The 17,498-nt window shown below is 64.8% G+C and overlaps 2 protein-coding genes across 2 annotated transcripts in view; one reads left to right on the forward strand and one right to left on the reverse strand.

The window, feature by feature from the left end:
- Positions 1-68: 68 nt before the first annotated feature.
- Positions 69-14,579, forward strand: GIPC3 (GIPC PDZ domain containing family member 3). Its single transcript, XM_074978056.1, has 6 exons — positions 69-4,454; positions 6,417-6,602; positions 8,948-9,128; positions 12,836-12,948; positions 13,566-13,647; positions 13,950-14,579. Exons 1-6 carry the CDS (start codon positions 4,032-4,034, stop codon positions 14,099-14,101), a joined length of 1,137 nt encoding a protein of 378 aa, XP_074834157.1. The 5' UTR covers positions 69-4,031; the 3' UTR covers positions 14,102-14,579.
- A 572-nt stretch (positions 14,580-15,151) lies between these two features.
- TBXA2R (thromboxane A2 receptor) overlaps positions 15,152-17,498 on the reverse strand; it is a 33,324-nt gene continuing 30,977 nt past the window's right edge. The window contains exon 3 of the mRNA XM_074978425.1: positions 15,152-15,980. Within this exon, the coding sequence (XP_074834526.1) occupies positions 15,711-15,980 (270 nt within the window). The 3' untranslated portion in view covers positions 15,152-15,710. The remainder of the gene's footprint in view (positions 15,981-17,498) is intronic.

Consider the following 17,498-nt stretch of genomic DNA (forward strand, 5'->3'; position numbering starts at 1 on the left):
GTCCTCAGCCAAGTGTCTTCTAAGGCCCGTGTTTGTAGTGTGGATGGGACCCGCTGGATCAGAGCTAGGCCCGGCCCGCCCCAGTCAGGTCAGCCGGCAGGCAGTCCTGCTGCAGCAGGTCCATGTCTGCCTTTGGGTCGGTGATGCAGCTGGGCCCTTACCTAATGTTGGCTCTGTGCTCACAGCTGAGTTAACCCAGGCTCTTAGCTGGTTGGTACCTGAGCCCCTGGCTGTCCACACCCTCCTGCCCCACCCCCCCACATGGCAGTGCTCTCAGCCCCAGCTAGCTGGCCCCAGTGCTGCTGTCATGCGGCTGGGACCCTGCCCACTTTGCAGCCCCTCTCCGCTGGTCCTCCAGTGCCTTCCCACAACTCGCACAAGTTCTCCCACAATGCAATGGCAAAGACTTCTAGAGTAGCTCTCTGTGTCACTAGGAAGTGCTCCTGAGGGCCGAGCGCCAGTTGATGCAGGCCAGGCTCAGAGCTGGGGCCAGTCGCCCGCATTACTCCGCAGCAGGGCCCTGCCCCAGCAGGCGTAGCTGAGTGCCAGGTTACCATCCCCCAACGTCCCTCTTCTGAGCCCGTGGGTACCGAGAGGGGCAGCACCCACGGCCCAGTAGGTGCCCTGAGCTTGGGGAAGGGAGGCCGTGTGCTGCAGAGAGGGTTCGTTCTCTGGGCATGGGCAAGCATGGGAGCCGCTCTCCATGCTGACCAGTGCTGCAGACCGTGCTGTTCAGAGCCTGGGGCTGGCCAGGCCAGCGGGTTCACGCTCCCAGCCCTGGGCTGAGGGGTTGTGACTGTGGTGTGGATGTTTGGCCTGTGGGACCCTGGAGAGGCAGAGGGGCCCAGAACGCTGAGTTCCAACAGCTGCGAAGCAACAAAGTAGCCCCAGCCCAGCAAACGAGTCAGCTAGGCCAGGCTGCGGCAGCTGCAGGTTGTTCCTGGCAGTGCAGATTTGGCCTCACCTCTTAATGCTTCCAGTCAGGCATGAAGGCTGGAGAGGTGCTCGGGCTACGCTCCCCCTCCAGCTGGGGGCCTGGCCTGCCTCGGCTCAGCCAGTTCATTCAGTTTTACAAAGCAGTCAGACCGTCCAGGCTGATGCTGACCCCAGGTGCTCGGCTGAGAGCCGCTTGTCCATCTCCCTGAGCCTCCTTGTGGGCGAGCCTCACGTGGGTTTAGATCCTGTCACAGCCTCTGCTAGGCAGAGCAGGGCCCTAACTGCTGTACCAAGGGGTGCCAGCAATCGCCTGCAGCCTCTGGCACCAGTTCTGCCAGCAGTGCTCGCAGGCGCAAGGAGCACTGAGTTTCTGAGCCCTGCAGAGGTGTGGCAGGATCCGTCCATCCCTGGGGCTTACCGTCTGTGTGCGCGACTGCTGGGAAGTGCCTGTTTCCAGCCTGGCACCAGCCCCACTCAGCTGCTGGCAGGCTGCTTTTCAGCTTGTGGATTGCAAAGCCCTGGAGCTCCCTCGTCTGTTCGATTTCCAAAGGGGTCCGCGCCGCCATTCGAAATGTCTTTGGGGCTTGTGAGTGAGCAGCAGTCCAGCCCCCTGGGCTTGCACCTCTGCCTTGTTAAGATCAGCTGCTCAGTTCCAAGGGGCTGTGGCTCAGGAGCTCTGGGTGATCTCCCAGCACTGCCACTCGTCCTCGGGCCTCTGCTCCTGGCTGTCCACCTCCCTTCCCTGCCTCCCGAGAGGGCTCCCCAGAGTCTGCGAGGAGCTGGGGCTGTGGGAGCCCATTGCCACACTGTCCTGGAGCTGCAAACACTGGAGTCTCCGAGTCAGTCGGCCCGTTTCAATGTGCCCCTTAGGTTGGATATTGCCCTTACACCTGCAGTGCTCGTCGCACAAGCCTCCGCCCCCCTCGTTCTGTGGACTGGGGGGCTGTGTCTCCTGGGAAGTGGGTTTACTCACTGATCTGCGATCATGCAATGAGAGAGACTAATTTTCTTACTAGCGCTACGTAACCAAGTGCAGTTTTCAGGTCGTTGCTCTCCTGGGGGCTGGCGCTTCTCTGCCATGGAGCCATGGCGCAAACCCCTCTGATGTTTGTAAGCACCTGCGTCTCCTGGCACTTTGGCTGCTGCCTTCGATGCAAGGGAACAGCCAGGGAGAAGCTCCCTACAAATAAAACGGGTAGAGGCCCAATCTGCTGCTGTGTGACGAGGGGAGGGTAGTAGCTTGGCTGAGGTCCCTGTCTTGTCACGGCGTAATACCTACCTACTGGACCACCAGTGGCCCTGCTTGGCTCATGACCTTCGGCAGGGATGCAGTGAAGGACCTGAGCCCCCGGCTATCTCCTCCGTGGGCACGGTGTGAACATGGGGTGCAGGGATCTGCTCAGGACTAGTCCTAGACTCCTGGATCAGGGCGGGGAGAGGCCTCAGGAGGCCACCCGGTTCCAGCGCCCTGCTCAAAGCAGCACCTCAACTGGGGCATCAGCACTAAAAGCTGCTGGTTGGTTTGGGTCCTAGTGCTGCCCCTGTGCACGAGCTGCTGTGTAGCTGCTCGTCTCTCTTGTCCTTGAGTCGTGCACCACGGGAGGCTTTGGAAAGGCCGGGACTGAGGCAGCAATAAGCCGGCCATTCCTAGCAGGGCTCTTAGTAGCTCTGATCATGGGGCAGCTCTTGCAGGCCCAACCGCTCCCCCCTTCCTCGAGGCAGCTGAGGGTGCCCTTTGCAGGGGGCTTTGCAGATGCGTGTTCCAGAGGCGGAGGGTTTTGTGGCTCACGCCCAGGACTGGGACGTGGTAGAGCTGGAGCCCACCGTGGGTGTGACGTGGCTGCCTGGCTGAGCTCAGCGGCAGCGAGCAGTGTGGTTCTGGAGCAGAGGTAATATGAGGACAGAAGCCCCTCAAACACAAATCCATCGCACCTCAAAGCATCTCAGAGCCAGTAACCAGCGCCGAGTTCTGTCTCTGCTGTGGCAGGAGTTTACTCCTGTGGTGGGTCTGTGCTGCCTGGGAGATGAGGCCCAGTGGCAGGATGAGGCGCTGGTGAATTCTCGTGCTGCTCACTTTCCACGTGGAGAAATTAAGCAGAGGGTAAAGGACGTCGCTGCTTCCCTGGCGGATGGAACCTGGCTCAGTGCCTCTCCCGGTGAGGCAATGTAAATAGCCTATAACATTCGAATCAATGGGATTTGGCTCCACAGTGCAAGGTCTTTGTTGTTTTCTCCCCAAACTACTCCTAGGACTGGAAAGTTGACCTGGGTTTCCCTGCCTCCCCCAGCGGCCCAGGAAGGCAGATTCCACAGTCGCAGTTGATGCACAGTTGGAGCAGAATCCTTTTGGCCCTCCTGCTGCCTGGTACCCTGCAGGGAGAAGGACGGGGGGTCAGCCAGGCAGCAGGTGTGGCACGAAGCTGCAGAGGGTGGGGAGGCAGGGAAAGGTCTGCTCGTTCATTAGAAGACTCAGTCCTTGTTTCGATCTCCTTGCTCTGGTTTTGCAAAGAGCGCGCTGCTGTTCTCCTCCCTGAGAAAGACCCTCCCGGCACTGCACTGGCGATGCTGCCTTGAAACCAGCGACTTTGCCATAGTGCCAAGTGAAAAGCGACCCTCTGGCTCTGCTGAGCAATTCCCCAGAGCCCCCAGCAAAACTCACTCCCCCAAAGCAGTGGCTTTCACCCGGGCCTGGGGGCTGGGCCCTGGCAGAGCACTGCAGGGTCTGCTGCCTGACCCTGGAGTGCCATGGGGCAGGTTCCTGCTTTGAGGCCCAGCACTTCCTGGGCAGGACCGCGAGCCTTGGTGGGGCTGGAGCAGCTGTCTCCTCGGAGGTGCCCCCATGAACCCAGCCTGGTTCTTTGTCCCGCTCTAGTCTTCTGCAGCAGCTGCTGCCTTTGGGGGTTCAGAGCCAGAGGCTTGTGCATGGGGGTGCTAAACTCGCTGGCTCTGTCCCCTCCCGGGACTGCAGAAGAGCTCCTGGTTTTAGTGTCTCTCTCCTGAGGCAAACAGCCCTGGTGTCAGCTGAAAGCTGCAGTGGTGGACCTGCCAAGGACCTGTGGCTATAGTGGTTGGTAGCGTCCCTGCAGCTTGGAGCCATGCCCACGCACAGGGCAGCTCATCTGACACGCCTCGAATTACCTGGGCTCCACGGATCAGATTCGCTGGGCCAGGAGCTGGAGCCATCTATAATTCAGCAGGGGCAGCTGCCACCGTGGCCCCGAAAGCTGGGCGGCGGGATGCTGCAGAGATCGGGCCAGCGGCGCGAGGAGGAGGAGGAGAAGCCCATGGAGAACGGGGTGTTGCCGAAGCAGGGGGCCATGGAGGCTGCGCCCGAAGCAGAGCGAGCTGGAGACGGCAGCCCCGCTTCCCCCTCCTGGCCACCCCCGCGGGTGCGGCCCAGGCTGGTCTTCCACACGCAGCTGGCCCACGGCAGCCCAACCGGCAGGATCGAGGGCTTCACCAATGTGAGGGAGCTGTATGCCAAAATCGCCGAGGTCTTCGAGATCTCCCCTACCGAGGTGAGCAGGGGCAGCGGCTAACCCAGCCAAAGAGCTGGGCTGCCTGAGCACCGGGGATGCCTCCACCCTCCATGGGGTGGTGGGACGGTGCCTGCTTGGAGCTCTGCACAGCCCGGCTGGCTGACTCTGGTCACCAGAGGGTTATGGCCAAATTCTTCGGTTACAGCTGCAGGGCCTGTCTCCTTGCCACTCCTCTCGGTGCCTAGCAATGTCCGCCTGGGGCTGGGCAGGCCCCTGGACCCCAGGGGCTCAGCCCTGCACCAGGGCCTGTGACTGGTACCTGTGGGTTTTGCAGGGGCCCTACAAAGGGAGGAGACGGGCACAGGGCTGGAACCCAGGACTGGGCCTGTGGCAGACCTGAGATCAAGTACCAGCTACTCTGGATCCGCGTGCAAGTCATGTTGTTGCTCTGTGCCTCAGTTTCCCTGTCTTACCCATCTGTGGCTGTGTAATCAGTGGGGGTGAAAACTCAAGGGGGGCTGCTCGCTAGCTGGGAAACCCGGGCCAGCAGGCACAGCTGTAATGATGGCGGGGCTCTGGGGCTGTCGGACCCGCTGCTGAATGGTGCTAGGGAGAGGCACGTTGTTCTGAGTCTTGTTCTGCAGGTGTTCCCAGTAATGGGCTGTCAGGCTCTCACCATTCACCAGTTAGCAAGTGGGGTGCCAGGCATCCCCTTCAGGCATCCCCTTCAGGTCCCTTTTGAAGCCCCATCCTGCCCATCCTGACATGGGCGTCTGTCCCCCCAGGCCTGCTGCTGCGATCGTTGGTGCCCGCTTCTGCCCAAGAGGTGGGTGCAGTGCGGAGGAGCACGCGAGTGGAAATGCCAGATGCATCCTGGCAGGGTGGCAGCATCCCAGCACCTGGGCACCAGCCTTGGCACCATGGAGAGGGGCAGCAAGCAGCGGGGGCCTCCCGTTTTCCCTGTGGGAAGCCTGATTCCCTGCCCCAAAGCCCAGGCAAGCAGTGACTCTCACAGGTTCCTGTTTGTTGCTCTGCAGCTTCCCTGCAACAGCGCCAGTGAGTTTCTGTCGCTCTTGTGGGCTGACCCGGAGCTGCCTGCCAGCTCCCTTGTGCAGCTCAGGTTGCTGCTTTGCTCAGCAGGGGCTGCACAGGGTGGCCTAACCTCTGTGGGCCACACTGGCTGGAGAGATCCTTCCCCACATCTGGTCTGAGTTGAACTCGTGACCCCAGATCCGTGTCTGAGCAATTCACAGTTACTGTTCTTCAGTTCACCCCAAAGGCCCCAACTGAACTCAGGGCCCTGGTTGTGCTGGGTGCTGCACAAACGCCCCCGAAGAGTGAGCCCTATGAACAGGCTGGACCTAGAAAGATGCTTCTCCCCATTTTACAGTTGGGGAAACAGAGGCACAGGGCAACCAAGAACTTTGCCCAAACTCTTACAGAGTGTTTGTTGGAACCAGGAATTGTATCAGGCCCAGTCTGGGTAAAATTCAGCCATGTGCTTCCACCACAAGAAAGCAGAGAAACTGCCCCCCGCCCCCATTGCTCTGGTTGGAAAGCGCATCTAATTTTGCCCACTTTGATTTGCTAACCGCGGAGCTCCAAAGGCCAGGAGGGGACAGGGTTGTTCTGTGGGTTATTCACTGATTTGTGCACACTGCTGATCATGTGACGGGTGTTTGCCCCCAGGCCAAGTCCCTGGGAACTGCCGTGAGGTCACGGGCAGCCGTTTCCACAGGCAGCTGCAGCAGGGAACGGGAGCTCTCCAAGCAAGGCAAGCCCTGCTTTACAATGGGCTCGTGTCCGGCTGGCTTTCTCGTGAGCATTGCTGCTCAAAAAGAAATAAAGGAGCTCTTGAGCTGGCATAAAGCCCATTTCCAGGGTCTGTGAGGAGCGGGGGAGGGGGGCATGGTGTGTCCCAGCTGTGAGCCGCTGGGGGAAGTGTGTTCCCAGCTCCCAGCCCCACTGGGCAGGATGGTGAAGGGGGCTGCTTCCCGGCAGATCCTGTTCTGCACCCTCAACACCCACAAGGTGGACATGCAGAAGCTGCTGGGGGGCCAGATCGGCCTGGAGGACTTCATCTTCGCACACGTGCGGGGCGAGACCAAGGAGGTGGAGGTGACCAAGACAGAGGATGCACTGGGGCTGACCATCACTGACAATGGGGCAGGCTACGCCTTCATCAAGGTGGGTGAGGGTCACAGGCTGGAAAGGCCCCAGCAGCCTGGGGGAGAACCCTCCCAAGGGTGGCCAAACGTTATCCCACAGGAGGATGGGTGTGGAGAACCGGGTTTTTGGTGAAATGTGGCTGTTGGCTTCTTGGGGGACCCTTGGGGTGTTTGTTACAAAACTGCTCGCCCCCTCAAACCGCAGACTGGAGTTGAGCCTGCTGCCATGGCGCCTCCTGGGACCCGCAGCTTGGGTATCGCGTGTCCCTGTTCCCCTCCCGAGCCGGGCTTCAAACCCCATGATGCACTGTGCCCTGAGGCCTCACCGAGAGTGGAGAGCCTCGTACATTGTGGGAGCGGTAGTCCTGCCAGGCTGCCTGACCCACAGAAGAGCACGGGTGCAAGAATCCTTGAGGTCCAGACAATTCCCACCAGGCACTGGGTGACACTTTGCAATCAAAAGCTTCCGTTTGCAGCTTGTTGAAAGCCAAACCTGGGGCAGTTTGTGTCCAATCCAGGGTGGGAGCAGGAAAAGCTGATTTCTGGGAGATGGCCCATCAGGCTCACCCAGCCTGGACCTGGGAGGGCTGTGCCGGAAGCCACGCACACAGCTAGCCTGGGTAAAATCACCTCCCCACACAACACAACCGGCCCGGTAGCTGCACCCGGCCGGCAATTCCCAGGGTCAGGCTCCCAGCACGCAGCACACACAGGAAATCTCGCCCCAGGAGGCAGTGGAGAGAGGAGGTGGATGGGGCGGTGCGGGGGATGTCTCTGATCTCCCAGTTTCATGTGGGGAAAGCAGAGGTGAGGCACCGACATTGAGAAGTGAACTCAGACCTGAGCCAAGGCGAGGCCGTGGGACTCACTGCCGCCAGGGAGCAGGGCAGCCAAGGGCCTGCAGGGCTCAGAAAGTGTGTGCCCGCCACTACGGGGAGTGAATCAGGGCTGGTCAAACCAGCAGAGCTGCGTGAGAGGGAGCCAGACCCTGCTTCAGGGGCAGCAAAGCAGCTGGTGCCAGGGGATCGGGCTGGGTGGGGCCAGCAGTGGGGTGTAGGGAGACACTGCTTGCTTGTCTTCCCGGGAGTGTCAGGGAGCGAGGGGAAAGTGCCCAGCTTGTGTGAGCCACTTCTCTGCCCCTCCCCGCACTGGCCAGAGCAAGAGGCCTGTATACGAGCCCTGTGCTCTCCCCTCAGGGGGTGGGAGAAGAGCAGGCGGTGCCCGGGGCCAGCAGGGTGGTGAGGAGCTGGGGAAACTCAGCCAAAGACAAAATTCCCAGGGAGCTGCTTTCTGCAGGAGTGTCTGGCAGGTGTGTGTGGAGAGGGGCAGAGCCCTGCAGATGGGGGCCAGGGGGATCAGAGCCCTGCAGATGGGGGTGGTTGCGGGGGGTCAGAGCCCCACAGATCGGAGGGTTGTCGGGGGGGGGGGCACAGAGCCCTGCAGGTTGGAGAAGAGGCTCAGCTGCACTGGGCTGTTCCCCTGCAGCAGGAGCTGGGAGTAACCTCCCCCTCACCAGGCGCTGGGCTGTCCGCAGTGCTGCCCAGGTGAGCCAGTTGGGGCAGGGCAGGGTCTGGGCCCAGCTGTAATCAGGGCCCATTGCCCCAGGCACTGCATGGCCCCGCCACCACCCCAGGCCATGGGGATGAGGCCGACACGGGCAGTGAGGTTCCCAGGTCAGCCAGCGGCAGAGGGGGATCAGGATCTCACCCAGGCCAGGGCTGGAGCATGAGGCCACCAGCCTGTGCCTTGGCTAGGGGACGGCCTCCCCTGCTCCTGCTCCCCAGGGCTCATGGCACAGCCGTTCCCAGCCCCAGGCTGGTGAGCAGCTGCGCCCCCCGCCCAGGCCGACAGCGTGGAGTGGGGCTGGGGGACCTGGGCAGCCCCCAGTGCTGAGCCCAGGAGTGAGCTGCACCCAGTCCAGCCCCCTAGTCTAGTGCCGCGGAGCCAGGGCTGGCGTCCAGGAATACCTGCTGCCCAGGGCCATCCCCGGCGTCGTGGGCATGAATGTAGTGCCAGGGCCAGGAGAAGGGCAGAGCCTGATCCCCTCCCAAGGGCCCGTGCAGGCGATGTTGAGCTGGCATGAGGCAGAGTTTGGCCTGGCCAGTGCAGGGAGGGGGCCTGCCAAGGGAAAGTCTGTGGGAAAGGCTGGGACTTGTCCAGGATGCAGCACATCCCCATGGCCAGGCCAGGCTCCTGCAGGGCTGCTGTCACTCTGCCCGCATCTCTGGGGAGCCAGGCCCAGTCAGTCCTCCAGAGCAGGAGTGGGGCACCGTGCGCCTCGCAAAGGGGGGGTGTCCCTGCGCTGAGCTGGGGGCAGCACTGCTCCCAGCTGAGCGGCCCTGCCCTGCCCTGCCCCCCGCCCAGAGAATAAAGGACGGGAGCATCATCAACCGTGTGCAGACCGTGTGTGTGGGCGACTGCATCGAGGCCATCAACGACCAGACCATCGTGGGCTGCCGCCACTATGAAGTTGCCAAGATGCTGCGGGAGCTGCCCAGGGCCCGGCCGTTCACCCTGCGGCTGGTGCAGCCCAAAAGGGGGTTCGGTGAGTTACCGGTGTGCGCCCCTCGCAGCCCCCTGCACCCCCTGCACCTGCACCCCTTGCAGCCCCCTGCACCCTGCTGCACCTGCGCCCCTCGCAGCCCCCTGTGCCCCTCTGCACCTGCGCCCCCCTGCACCCACGTCCCTTGCAGCCCCCTGCACTCCGCTGCACCTGCACCCCTCTGCACCTCTGTACTGCTCAGGGACCTCCATCACCCTGCACACGCACCCACCCTTCACGCACCCGCCCCCCGTACACACATTACACCCCTGCACACACACACCCTGCACACATATCCACCCCTTGTATGCCCCCACCCCTGCACGCATCCACCCCCCGTACACACATCCACACCCCTGCACACACACCACCCCGCACACGCATCCGCCCCTGCACACACACCCACCACCCTGCACACACATGCAACCTGCACACCCTCACCCCTGCACATCCCCACCCAGGATATTTCATGTGCACACTCCCCCTGCCCACCCACGCTCTGGAAGCTGCTGGGTCACATGTTCGCTGCCTGGAGCCCTTGTGCTCTGGGATGGGGGTTCAATGGCTGCGCTGAGCCTCTGTCTCTGCTACAGCTGCGGATTGGCCTTTATCACAACCAGCACTGAGGGGCCTGGGACGGGGCAGGTCGGCGTGAGGGGCACCGGCAGAGCAGGTGGCGGAGGAGGGGAAGCTCAAGGCCAGGGCCGCAGGGGGCTGCAGGTCGGGAGCGAGGGGCACGGCTGTGGGAGACGTCGGGACTGTCCGTCTGTACACAGGAGCAGCTGCTCCGTGGCCGGGGGCGCAAGGGGAGGCCGGTGGTTTGAGGTCACAGGACTCCCCGAGGCACAACAAACATGGACTGCCTGGGGCAGCCGGAAGGCTCCTGTACCGTCCTGCCGGTGCCCCCCCTCCGACCCACAGCCCCTGCTAGCCCTGTCCTGGCCTCTCCCCTCCATAGCTCTGCCTGTCGCCTTCCAGCCCGGGCCCTGGGGCGCAGAGCACTGCCCTGCAGGGGTGTGCCAACGCTCCCCAGCTCCGCTGGCCCCACCACCGCCCCATGGCAGCTGCGGCAGAGCAGTGGAAGATGCCTGGGGGGCAGGGGAGGGGGTGTTGCAGGGACCAGGCCCTGGGGGCTGCACCCAGTGTCAGGCGAGCCAGCAGCACCTGGACCCTGCCAGTTTGCGCCCCTGCATGCAGGGCTGGTGCCCAGAATGGGGCCCACGCTTCCAAGCCAGGACGCTGTCAGCGGGGAAGTCAGGGTCCCTGCAGGTCGCTCCCAGACCCCCCTGGCCTGTCCTCGTGGGCCCGGGCTGGGGGGTCCCCGCACATTGCGGCAGGACAGACCAGCTCCCTATGGGAGCGGCACAGCATGGGGCTGCTGCACCTCCAACCAGCAGCCGTCCCAAGTTAAGTCCTGCCCAGCCAGAGCCTGCACCCCTCAGCCACTTCCACAGCCCTGCCCCAGCCCGAGCCCCCTCCTGCAGCCGGACTCCCTCCCAGAGCCTGTCCCCGCGCTCCTCCTGCAGCCGGACTCCCTCCCAGAGCCTGTCCCCAGCCCAGCCCAGAGCCCACACCACAGCCCCTTGCCGTGTCCAGCTGAAAGTGACTGTGGACAGTGGGAGGAGTGAGAAGGGGTGGGGCAGGAGAGGCGGGGGTTGGGTTTGTGTGCTTAGCAGTGGTAACGGCCGTGCCAAGCTGGGCTCAGAGCCGTGGGCTGGGCAGGCGGCTGGGCACAGCCCTGGCCTCACCCAGCCACATGCTGCACCCACCCTGGCACTCAGCACCCACAGCTGGGTCATGGCCTCCCTGGTCCCATGTGCTGACATGGGGCTTGGGGCAGAGACCTGGGTCCCCCTCTGGGGTCGGCTTTAGCTCCTGCCCAGTGGATGACTCCTCAGGCCAGGCCTGGCCTGGCACAGAGGCTGCTGGTCGAGCCAGTCCCTGTGGGCCCAGGCAGCCACGACCCCCTGAGGCCCACTCAGGCCGCTCAGAGGCTGGTGCAGTTCTGTGCGGGAGAGAGCCGCGTGTCTGCCTGGGGTGTGTGTGTGCGCGCGCACACGTGTGGAGTGTCTGCCTGGTGTGTGTGTGTGTGTGTGTGCATGTGCACACGTGGGGTGTCTGCCTGGTGTGTGTGTGTGTGTGCACACACATGCACATGTGTGGGGTGTCTGCCTGGCGTGTGTGTGTGTGTGTGTGTGCCTGTGTGCACATGCCTGGGGTGTCTGCCTGGTGTGTGTGTGTGTGTGTGTGTGCATGTATGCATGAGTGTGGGGTGTCTGCCTGGAGTGTGTGCGAGTGTGTGTGCATGTGTGCACGTGTGGGGTGTCTGCCTGGTGCGCGTGTGTGTATGTGAGTGTGTGCATGTGTGCACGCATGTGGGGTGTCTGCCTGGCGTGTGTGTGTGTGTGTGCACGCATGTGGGGTGTCTGCCTGGCGTGTGTGTGTGTGTGTGCATGTGTGTGGGGTGTCTGCCTGGCATGTGTGTGTTTGTGTGTGCGAGTGTATGTGCATGTGTGCATGTGTGTGGGGTGTCTGCCTGGGGGGGGTGTGCGTGAGTGTGTGCATGTGTGCACATGTGTGGGGTGTCTGCCTGGCATGTGTGTGTGTGCACGAGAGTGTGTGCATGTGTGCATGCATGTGGGGTGTCAGCCTGGTATGTGTGTGTGTGTGTGTGTGCATATGTGCACGCGTGTGGGGTGTCTGGCGTGTGTGTGTGTGCATGTGAGTGTGTGTGCATGTGTGTGGTGTCTGCCTGGTGTGCGTGTGTGTGTGCGTGTGAGTGTGCGTGCATGTGTGCATGTGCATGGGGTGTCTGCCTGGTGTGTGTGTGGGTGTGTGCGCGCGCGCAAGTGTGTGCACGTGTGGAGTGTCTGCCTGGCGCGTGTGTGCGCAAGTGTGTGTGCATGTGTGCACACATGTGGGTTGTCTGCCTGGCATGTGTGCATGCGTGTGGGGTGTCTGCCTGGCATGTGTGTATGCATGTGTGCACGCGTGTGGGGTGTCTGCCTGGGGAATGCGTGTGTGTGTGCACACAGGAAACCCGGACACACCCTTGAGGGCCCCCCACCTCCTGCTGCTTGCAGCCGCCCCCTCTCTAGCGCCCCGCTCACAGCTGGGCCCTGGGCTGAGGTCGGGCCAGGCCCATACCGGCCAGCAGGGGTCGCTGCTGAGAGGCCAGGGACCCCCAGTGTGGAGCTGAGAGCCCAGGGACCAGCTTGGGGCCTTTCTGCTTCTGCCCCCCGGCCTTGGGGGCTCCTGCACTGGCTGTCCCCCGTCTGCCCTGATTTACCCCCAACTGTCCTCCCACAGCCTCTGTCCCACCTCACTGCTGCCCCCATCTCCGCAGGCTGCAGCCACCCAAGGCACCCGGGTCCTCACGCAGCCCTTTGCAACGCACCCCCCAGGCTCAGCTGCCTCGTTCCACCCCAGAAGTAGCTGCAGGCCAGAGAGAAGGGCTCTGGGCTCTGCTGGGAGGTGACGTCCGACAGCGCTCAGGCCGTTCTCTCTAGCCAGGGGCAGGCACTGGGGAAGCCCGTTTCCCCCGAGAGCCTGCTAAGCCCAGGGGATCCGATCCACCCCAGCCCCTGCCAGCACCCTGTCACTTTTGGGGGGGTGGGGAGATGGGGGCCCAGGTGAGTTCTGGTGGGGTGGGGAGGTACCGCTGGGCTGGGCATAGTGCTCTGACCAGCCCCTCCCCATCTCTGTCCCAGATATGATTGGGCAGCGGACCAAGAGCGGCAAGGGCCCAGGTGAGGGCCGGGTGGCCACTGGCAGGGAGACGCTGCGGCTGCGGGCCCAGGGCCCTGCCAGCCTGGAGGAGGGGGTAAGTTGGTGGGTGAAATCCCCCAGGGCGGTGGGGGGAGGAGATGGGTTCACACTGTCACCGCCCACAGCAGGCTGCTGCCCACCCCCAGGCCAGCCTCCCGTGGCTCAGGGGCTCAAGGACCCAGGCGCAGCACCAGGCCTGGCAGTGGGAGGGCGCCCGGGGCCAGACTCTGCCCGTGCACAGAGGTTCACAGGTGCCACCCCCCACTGGCTAGCCTGGCACTGACCTGCTAGGACAGGGATACCTGCCCCCTTGCCCCGGCGTGCTGCAAAGGGCCGTTTCCTCTCCCAGCCTGGCAGAGGGCTCAGGGCCCTTCCCCAGCAGCTGCTCTCCATACCAGGGGCCCTGGGCAGTGCGTCACCGCAGGGACGGGGGTCCCGGGTGGCTCCCAGACAGGCTAGGAGCACAACGCTCCCCAGGGTGGACCAGGGACCCCTTGGTGCACAGCAGGACCTGGAGGCCAGGCCCTGCCCCCACTTGCCCCCCGGCTGGCTCCCTGCCCCCACCAGCCTGGTGCCCTCTGCCCCGGCGCCTGGGACTCTCCCTGGCCCTCGGCTCTGGGGCCGAGCTGGGTGCCCCAGCAGCGGCTCCACTGACCCAGCCCCTGCCTGCAGCCCAGCGCCTGGGAGGAGGAGGCTGCCCGGCGCGTGGACGACCTGCTGGAGAGCTACATGGGCATCCGGGACCTGGAGCTGGGTGAGCTGGCGGGGGCCTCCAGGGACCTGCGGGGGGGCAGGGCTGGGCCTGGTGATGGGAGGGCAGGAGGCGGTGTGCTGGGGGAGGGGCTGGGCACTGGTGACAGAGAAGCCGGGGAGGGCAGAGCTGGGTGCCCAGGGATGGGGGAGGGGAGGGGAGGGCGGGTGCCCAGGTACGGCAGGGAGCTGGGGAGGAGGCAGGCTGGGCCGGTGCCTCTTTGCCCCTCTCCCCGGTGACCCCAGCCCAGTCCCATCCCGGGGCACCGGCCATAGCCCTGCTGAGCTCCGCCCTTTCCCCCGCAGCCTCGGCCATGGTGGAGGTGGCCCGGCAGCGCTGGAGCCCTGAGGAGTTTGCCAAGGGCCTGGACTCGGAGCTGGGCGAGTTCGCGTTCCCGGGCGAGTTCGTGGCCGAGGTCTGGGCCGCCATCAGCGGAGCCAAGGGGGGCGGGAAATAGGGGGCGGAGCACTTGGTCTGTGATGCCAGCCCCAGGCCATGTGCCCCCTTCCTGCCCCACTACAGCCCCCGGCTTCCCGGCCCGCTGGCTTTCCCCACTGGCTGGCTGGGCCCAGCCCCTGGCCTGGGGAGACGGGGCCCTGGCCAGGCCCAGCCATGCTCCGCTCAGGGCAGGGGCCATTCCGGGTGGCCGTGTGGAGGAAAGGCTGGCGTGGCTGCAGGGGGGCAGCACTGAGGGGGCAGTGCCACCGGTCCCCCCCCGGCACGCAGGCCCTATGCAGCTAATGTGGAGGAGCTGCCGGCTTCCATCTCTTCAAAGCCCCCGTGTTTCGCTGACTGGAGGCCCAGGGGTCCCGTCTCACGCAGGGTGCAAGGCCTGGGCTCCTAAGTCACCTGGGCTCATGGCTCACGAGCTGGGATGAGCAGCTTAAATCCTCAGCTCCTGGAGTCCTGGGATCTGGGCCAATCTGGGCATTGATTAAAACAAACCCATGACGTCGGTTTCTGGCTCTGGTGGCTGGGGGCTGGCGGGGGGAAAGAGGAATGTGGGTGCCGAGCGGGGAGGGCTGCAGACCTCCACGGTGCGGACACCAGCAGGAGCCTTCATGCCGTGAACTAGCAGCCAAAGGGTCCAGATTAAATCCCTTCCCATGAGGGGCCAGGGCCGGCCTGATGACCCCTCACCAGTCCCCCGTCTCCAGGTGGTGCAGCCTGGCCAGCCTGAGAGACACCGACTCCTGGGGGGGTCTGTGATTCCGCCCCCCCATGGGGCAGGACTGACCCATTAGCTCCCTCGCCAGGTCACCCACCAGCAGGAGCCAAACCCACGAGAAAAGCCTCCCTGCCCCCGACTCCCCACCACAGGGCGGGACGCTGGTGCGAGCCCCTTCCCCAGCACGGCAAGGCAGAGACCAGATCCAGCCAGGCCTTTATTGCTGGAACGAGCTTGTGGATTTCTCCGGGGTGCCCCAGCCCGGACCCTTTCTGCCTCCTCAGCTCCCTGCCCCGGGGCAGCCCCCAGCCCCTGTGCCATCAGCCTCCCCCACCCTGTCCCCCCATAGCCTGCACCCCAGCGGCTGTCTGTCTGTCTGTCCCTTTGTGGGGAGCACATAGTGGCTGTCCATCCGTCCGTCCCTCTACGGCCAGAGCCTGCAGCCATCGTCCCTGGAGCTGAGTCCACTGCTTGGCAGACAGGAGATGCAGCCAGGGGCCCCTGGTCCGGCCGGCCGGCGCTGGTCCCAGCGTCTCTGCAGGCCCCCATGGGGGTGACGTCCAGTGGCTGCCCTGGCGTTGGGGCGGGGGGGGAAGGCATGTCAGGGGGTGGCTGGGCTGCGTGGGGAGCAGCGGCTGCTACTCGGGGGGCTGTACATGGCCTGTGTCTGCCCTGGTGACAGGTTCAGAGTCAGGACGAGTCTCTAACCCAGGGCCCTTGGGTGCGGCACCCCCAGCTGGAGCTGTGGCCTGGAGCCCCATTCTGCCAGCCGGGCTTCCTGGAGGGGGCACAGCGCCACCCTGCCCCACTGGGCCCAGGGGGTGGCGGCAGGATCAGTCCAGGCCTGGCCGCCATCTCCCCCCGCGCCCAGCCGAGCTGGTGGCCTGGGCAGCGCCTGCTACTGCAGCACAGACTCCTGGGTGAGCTTGCGGCGCAGCGAGGGCATGAGCGTCGGGTAGAGGGAGACGATGGAGGGCCGGGCCCGGAGGCTGGGGTAGATGCGCTTCAGCACGGCCCTGCGGAACAGGATGTAGACCCAGGGGTCCAGGATCTGGTTCCAGGTGACCATGCGCAGGTAGATCAGCAGCTGCTGCTCGGTGACGGGCGGGAGCTGGCGGGGCGCCAGGCCGGGCGGGGGCTCCTGCAGCACCGTCTGCACGATGAATATCTGGCGGAGACGGGGGAGGTGTTACGGGGAGGCCAGGGAGCTCCGGGCCTGCAAGCCCAGCTGCGGCGCACCATGGCCCTGGTCCTGTCTGCCACACCACCTGCCGGGAGCCACGCAGCCCGTCTGCCTGCCCGGCCGGCTGTACCTCTACGGGGCCGCGCAGCCCCTGTCTGCCCGTCCGTCCGTCCCTCTCCAGGGCTGCGCAGCCCCTGTCTGCCCGTCCGTCCGTCCGTCCCTCTCCAGGGCTGCGCAGCCCCTGTCTGCCCGTCCGTCCGTCCGTCCCTCTCCAGGGCCCCTCAGCCCCTGTCTGCCCGTCCGTCCGTCCGTCCCTCTACGGGGCCGCGCAGCCCCTGTCTGCCTGTCCGTCCGTCCCTCTACGGGGCCGCGCAGCCCCTGTCTGCCCGTCCATCCGTCCCTCTACGGGGCCGCGCAGCCCCTGTCTGCCCGTCCGTCCGTCCCTCTATGGGGCCGCGCAGCCCCTGTCTGCCCGTCCGTCCGTCCCTCTATGGGGCTGCGCAGCCCCTGTCTGCCCGTCCATCCGTCCCTCTACGGGGCCCCTCAGCCCCTGTCTGCCCGTCCGTCCGTCCGTCCCTCTACGGGGCCGCGCAGCCCGTGTCTGCCCGTCCGTCCGTCCGTCCCTCTCCAGGGCCCCTCAGCCCCTGTCTGCCCGTCCGTCCCTCTACGGGGCCACACAGCCCCTGTCTGCCCGTCCATCCGTCCGTCCCTCTACGGGGCCACACAGCCCCTGTCTGCCCATCCATCCGTCCATCCCTCTATGGGGCCACACAGTCCCTGTCTGCCTGTCTGTCCATCCTAAGGGGCCACGCAGCCCGTCTGCCTGCCCGTCCGTCTGTCCCTCTCCAGGGCCACAAAGACCCTGTCTGCCCGTCCATCCATCCGTCCCTCTACGGGGCCACACAGCCCGTCTGCCTGTCCATCTGTCCCTCTATGCGGCCACGCAGTCCCTGTCTGCCTGTCTGTCCGTCCCTCTACGGGGCCACACAGCCCCTGTCTGCCCGGCCGTCCATCCATCCTAAGGGGCCGCGCCGCCCCTGTCTGCCCGTCCGCCCCAGCAGGGGGCTAATGGAGTGTCTGCCCGTCCATCCCACTGCCGACGGCTGCCCAGTGACTGGCCAAGGATGTGGCCGTCAGGATTCCCAGCTGGGGGCACCTGGTCCCGTGGCGTCTGGGCCTGGAAGCCACAGCAGGAGCCAGCTCTAGGCATCCGTCCCCCCGGCCCCGTTGGGTGGGATTTGGCTGGGGCACTGGCGCCCCCGACTGCTGGGGCGATTATTTCTTTCTATTGCGGTTGTGCCCAGAGCTGCTCCCTGCCCGGGGCAGCGCCGCCCACCGCACTGACACGGGGGTGGTTTCATGGCTTGTGCTTGGGGCCCTGCTCTGCCACGTTCCATTGACCAGCCCCCTTCCCAAGCCGTGCCTCAGTTTCCCTTCTACAAGGCGGGGAGCTTTCCCTCCTGCAAGGTCTGGGGGCTGAGGGGCGCCTAGCAGGGCAGGAGG

Source organism: Carettochelys insculpta, chromosome 27 (assembly GCF_033958435.1).
Source record: "Carettochelys insculpta isolate YL-2023 chromosome 27, ASM3395843v1, whole genome shotgun sequence".
Lineage (NCBI taxonomy): Eukaryota > Metazoa > Chordata > Testudines > Carettochelyidae > Carettochelys > Carettochelys insculpta.

Excerpts from the sequence above, each read along its gene's own strand:
- GIPC3 (XM_074978056.1), top strand. The coding sequence starts at position 4,032 with ATGCCCACGCACAGGGCAGCTCATCTGACACGCCTCGAATTACCTGGG. Across the intron at positions 4,455-6,416 it reads TCGAGATCTCCCCTACCGAG|ATCCTGTTCTGCACCCTCAA; the intron begins GTGAGCAGGGGC and ends GCTTCCCGGCAG. Across the intron at positions 9,129-12,835 it reads GCAGCCCAAAAGGGGGTTCG|ATATGATTGGGCAGCGGACC; the intron begins GTGAGTTACCGG and ends TCTCTGTCCCAG.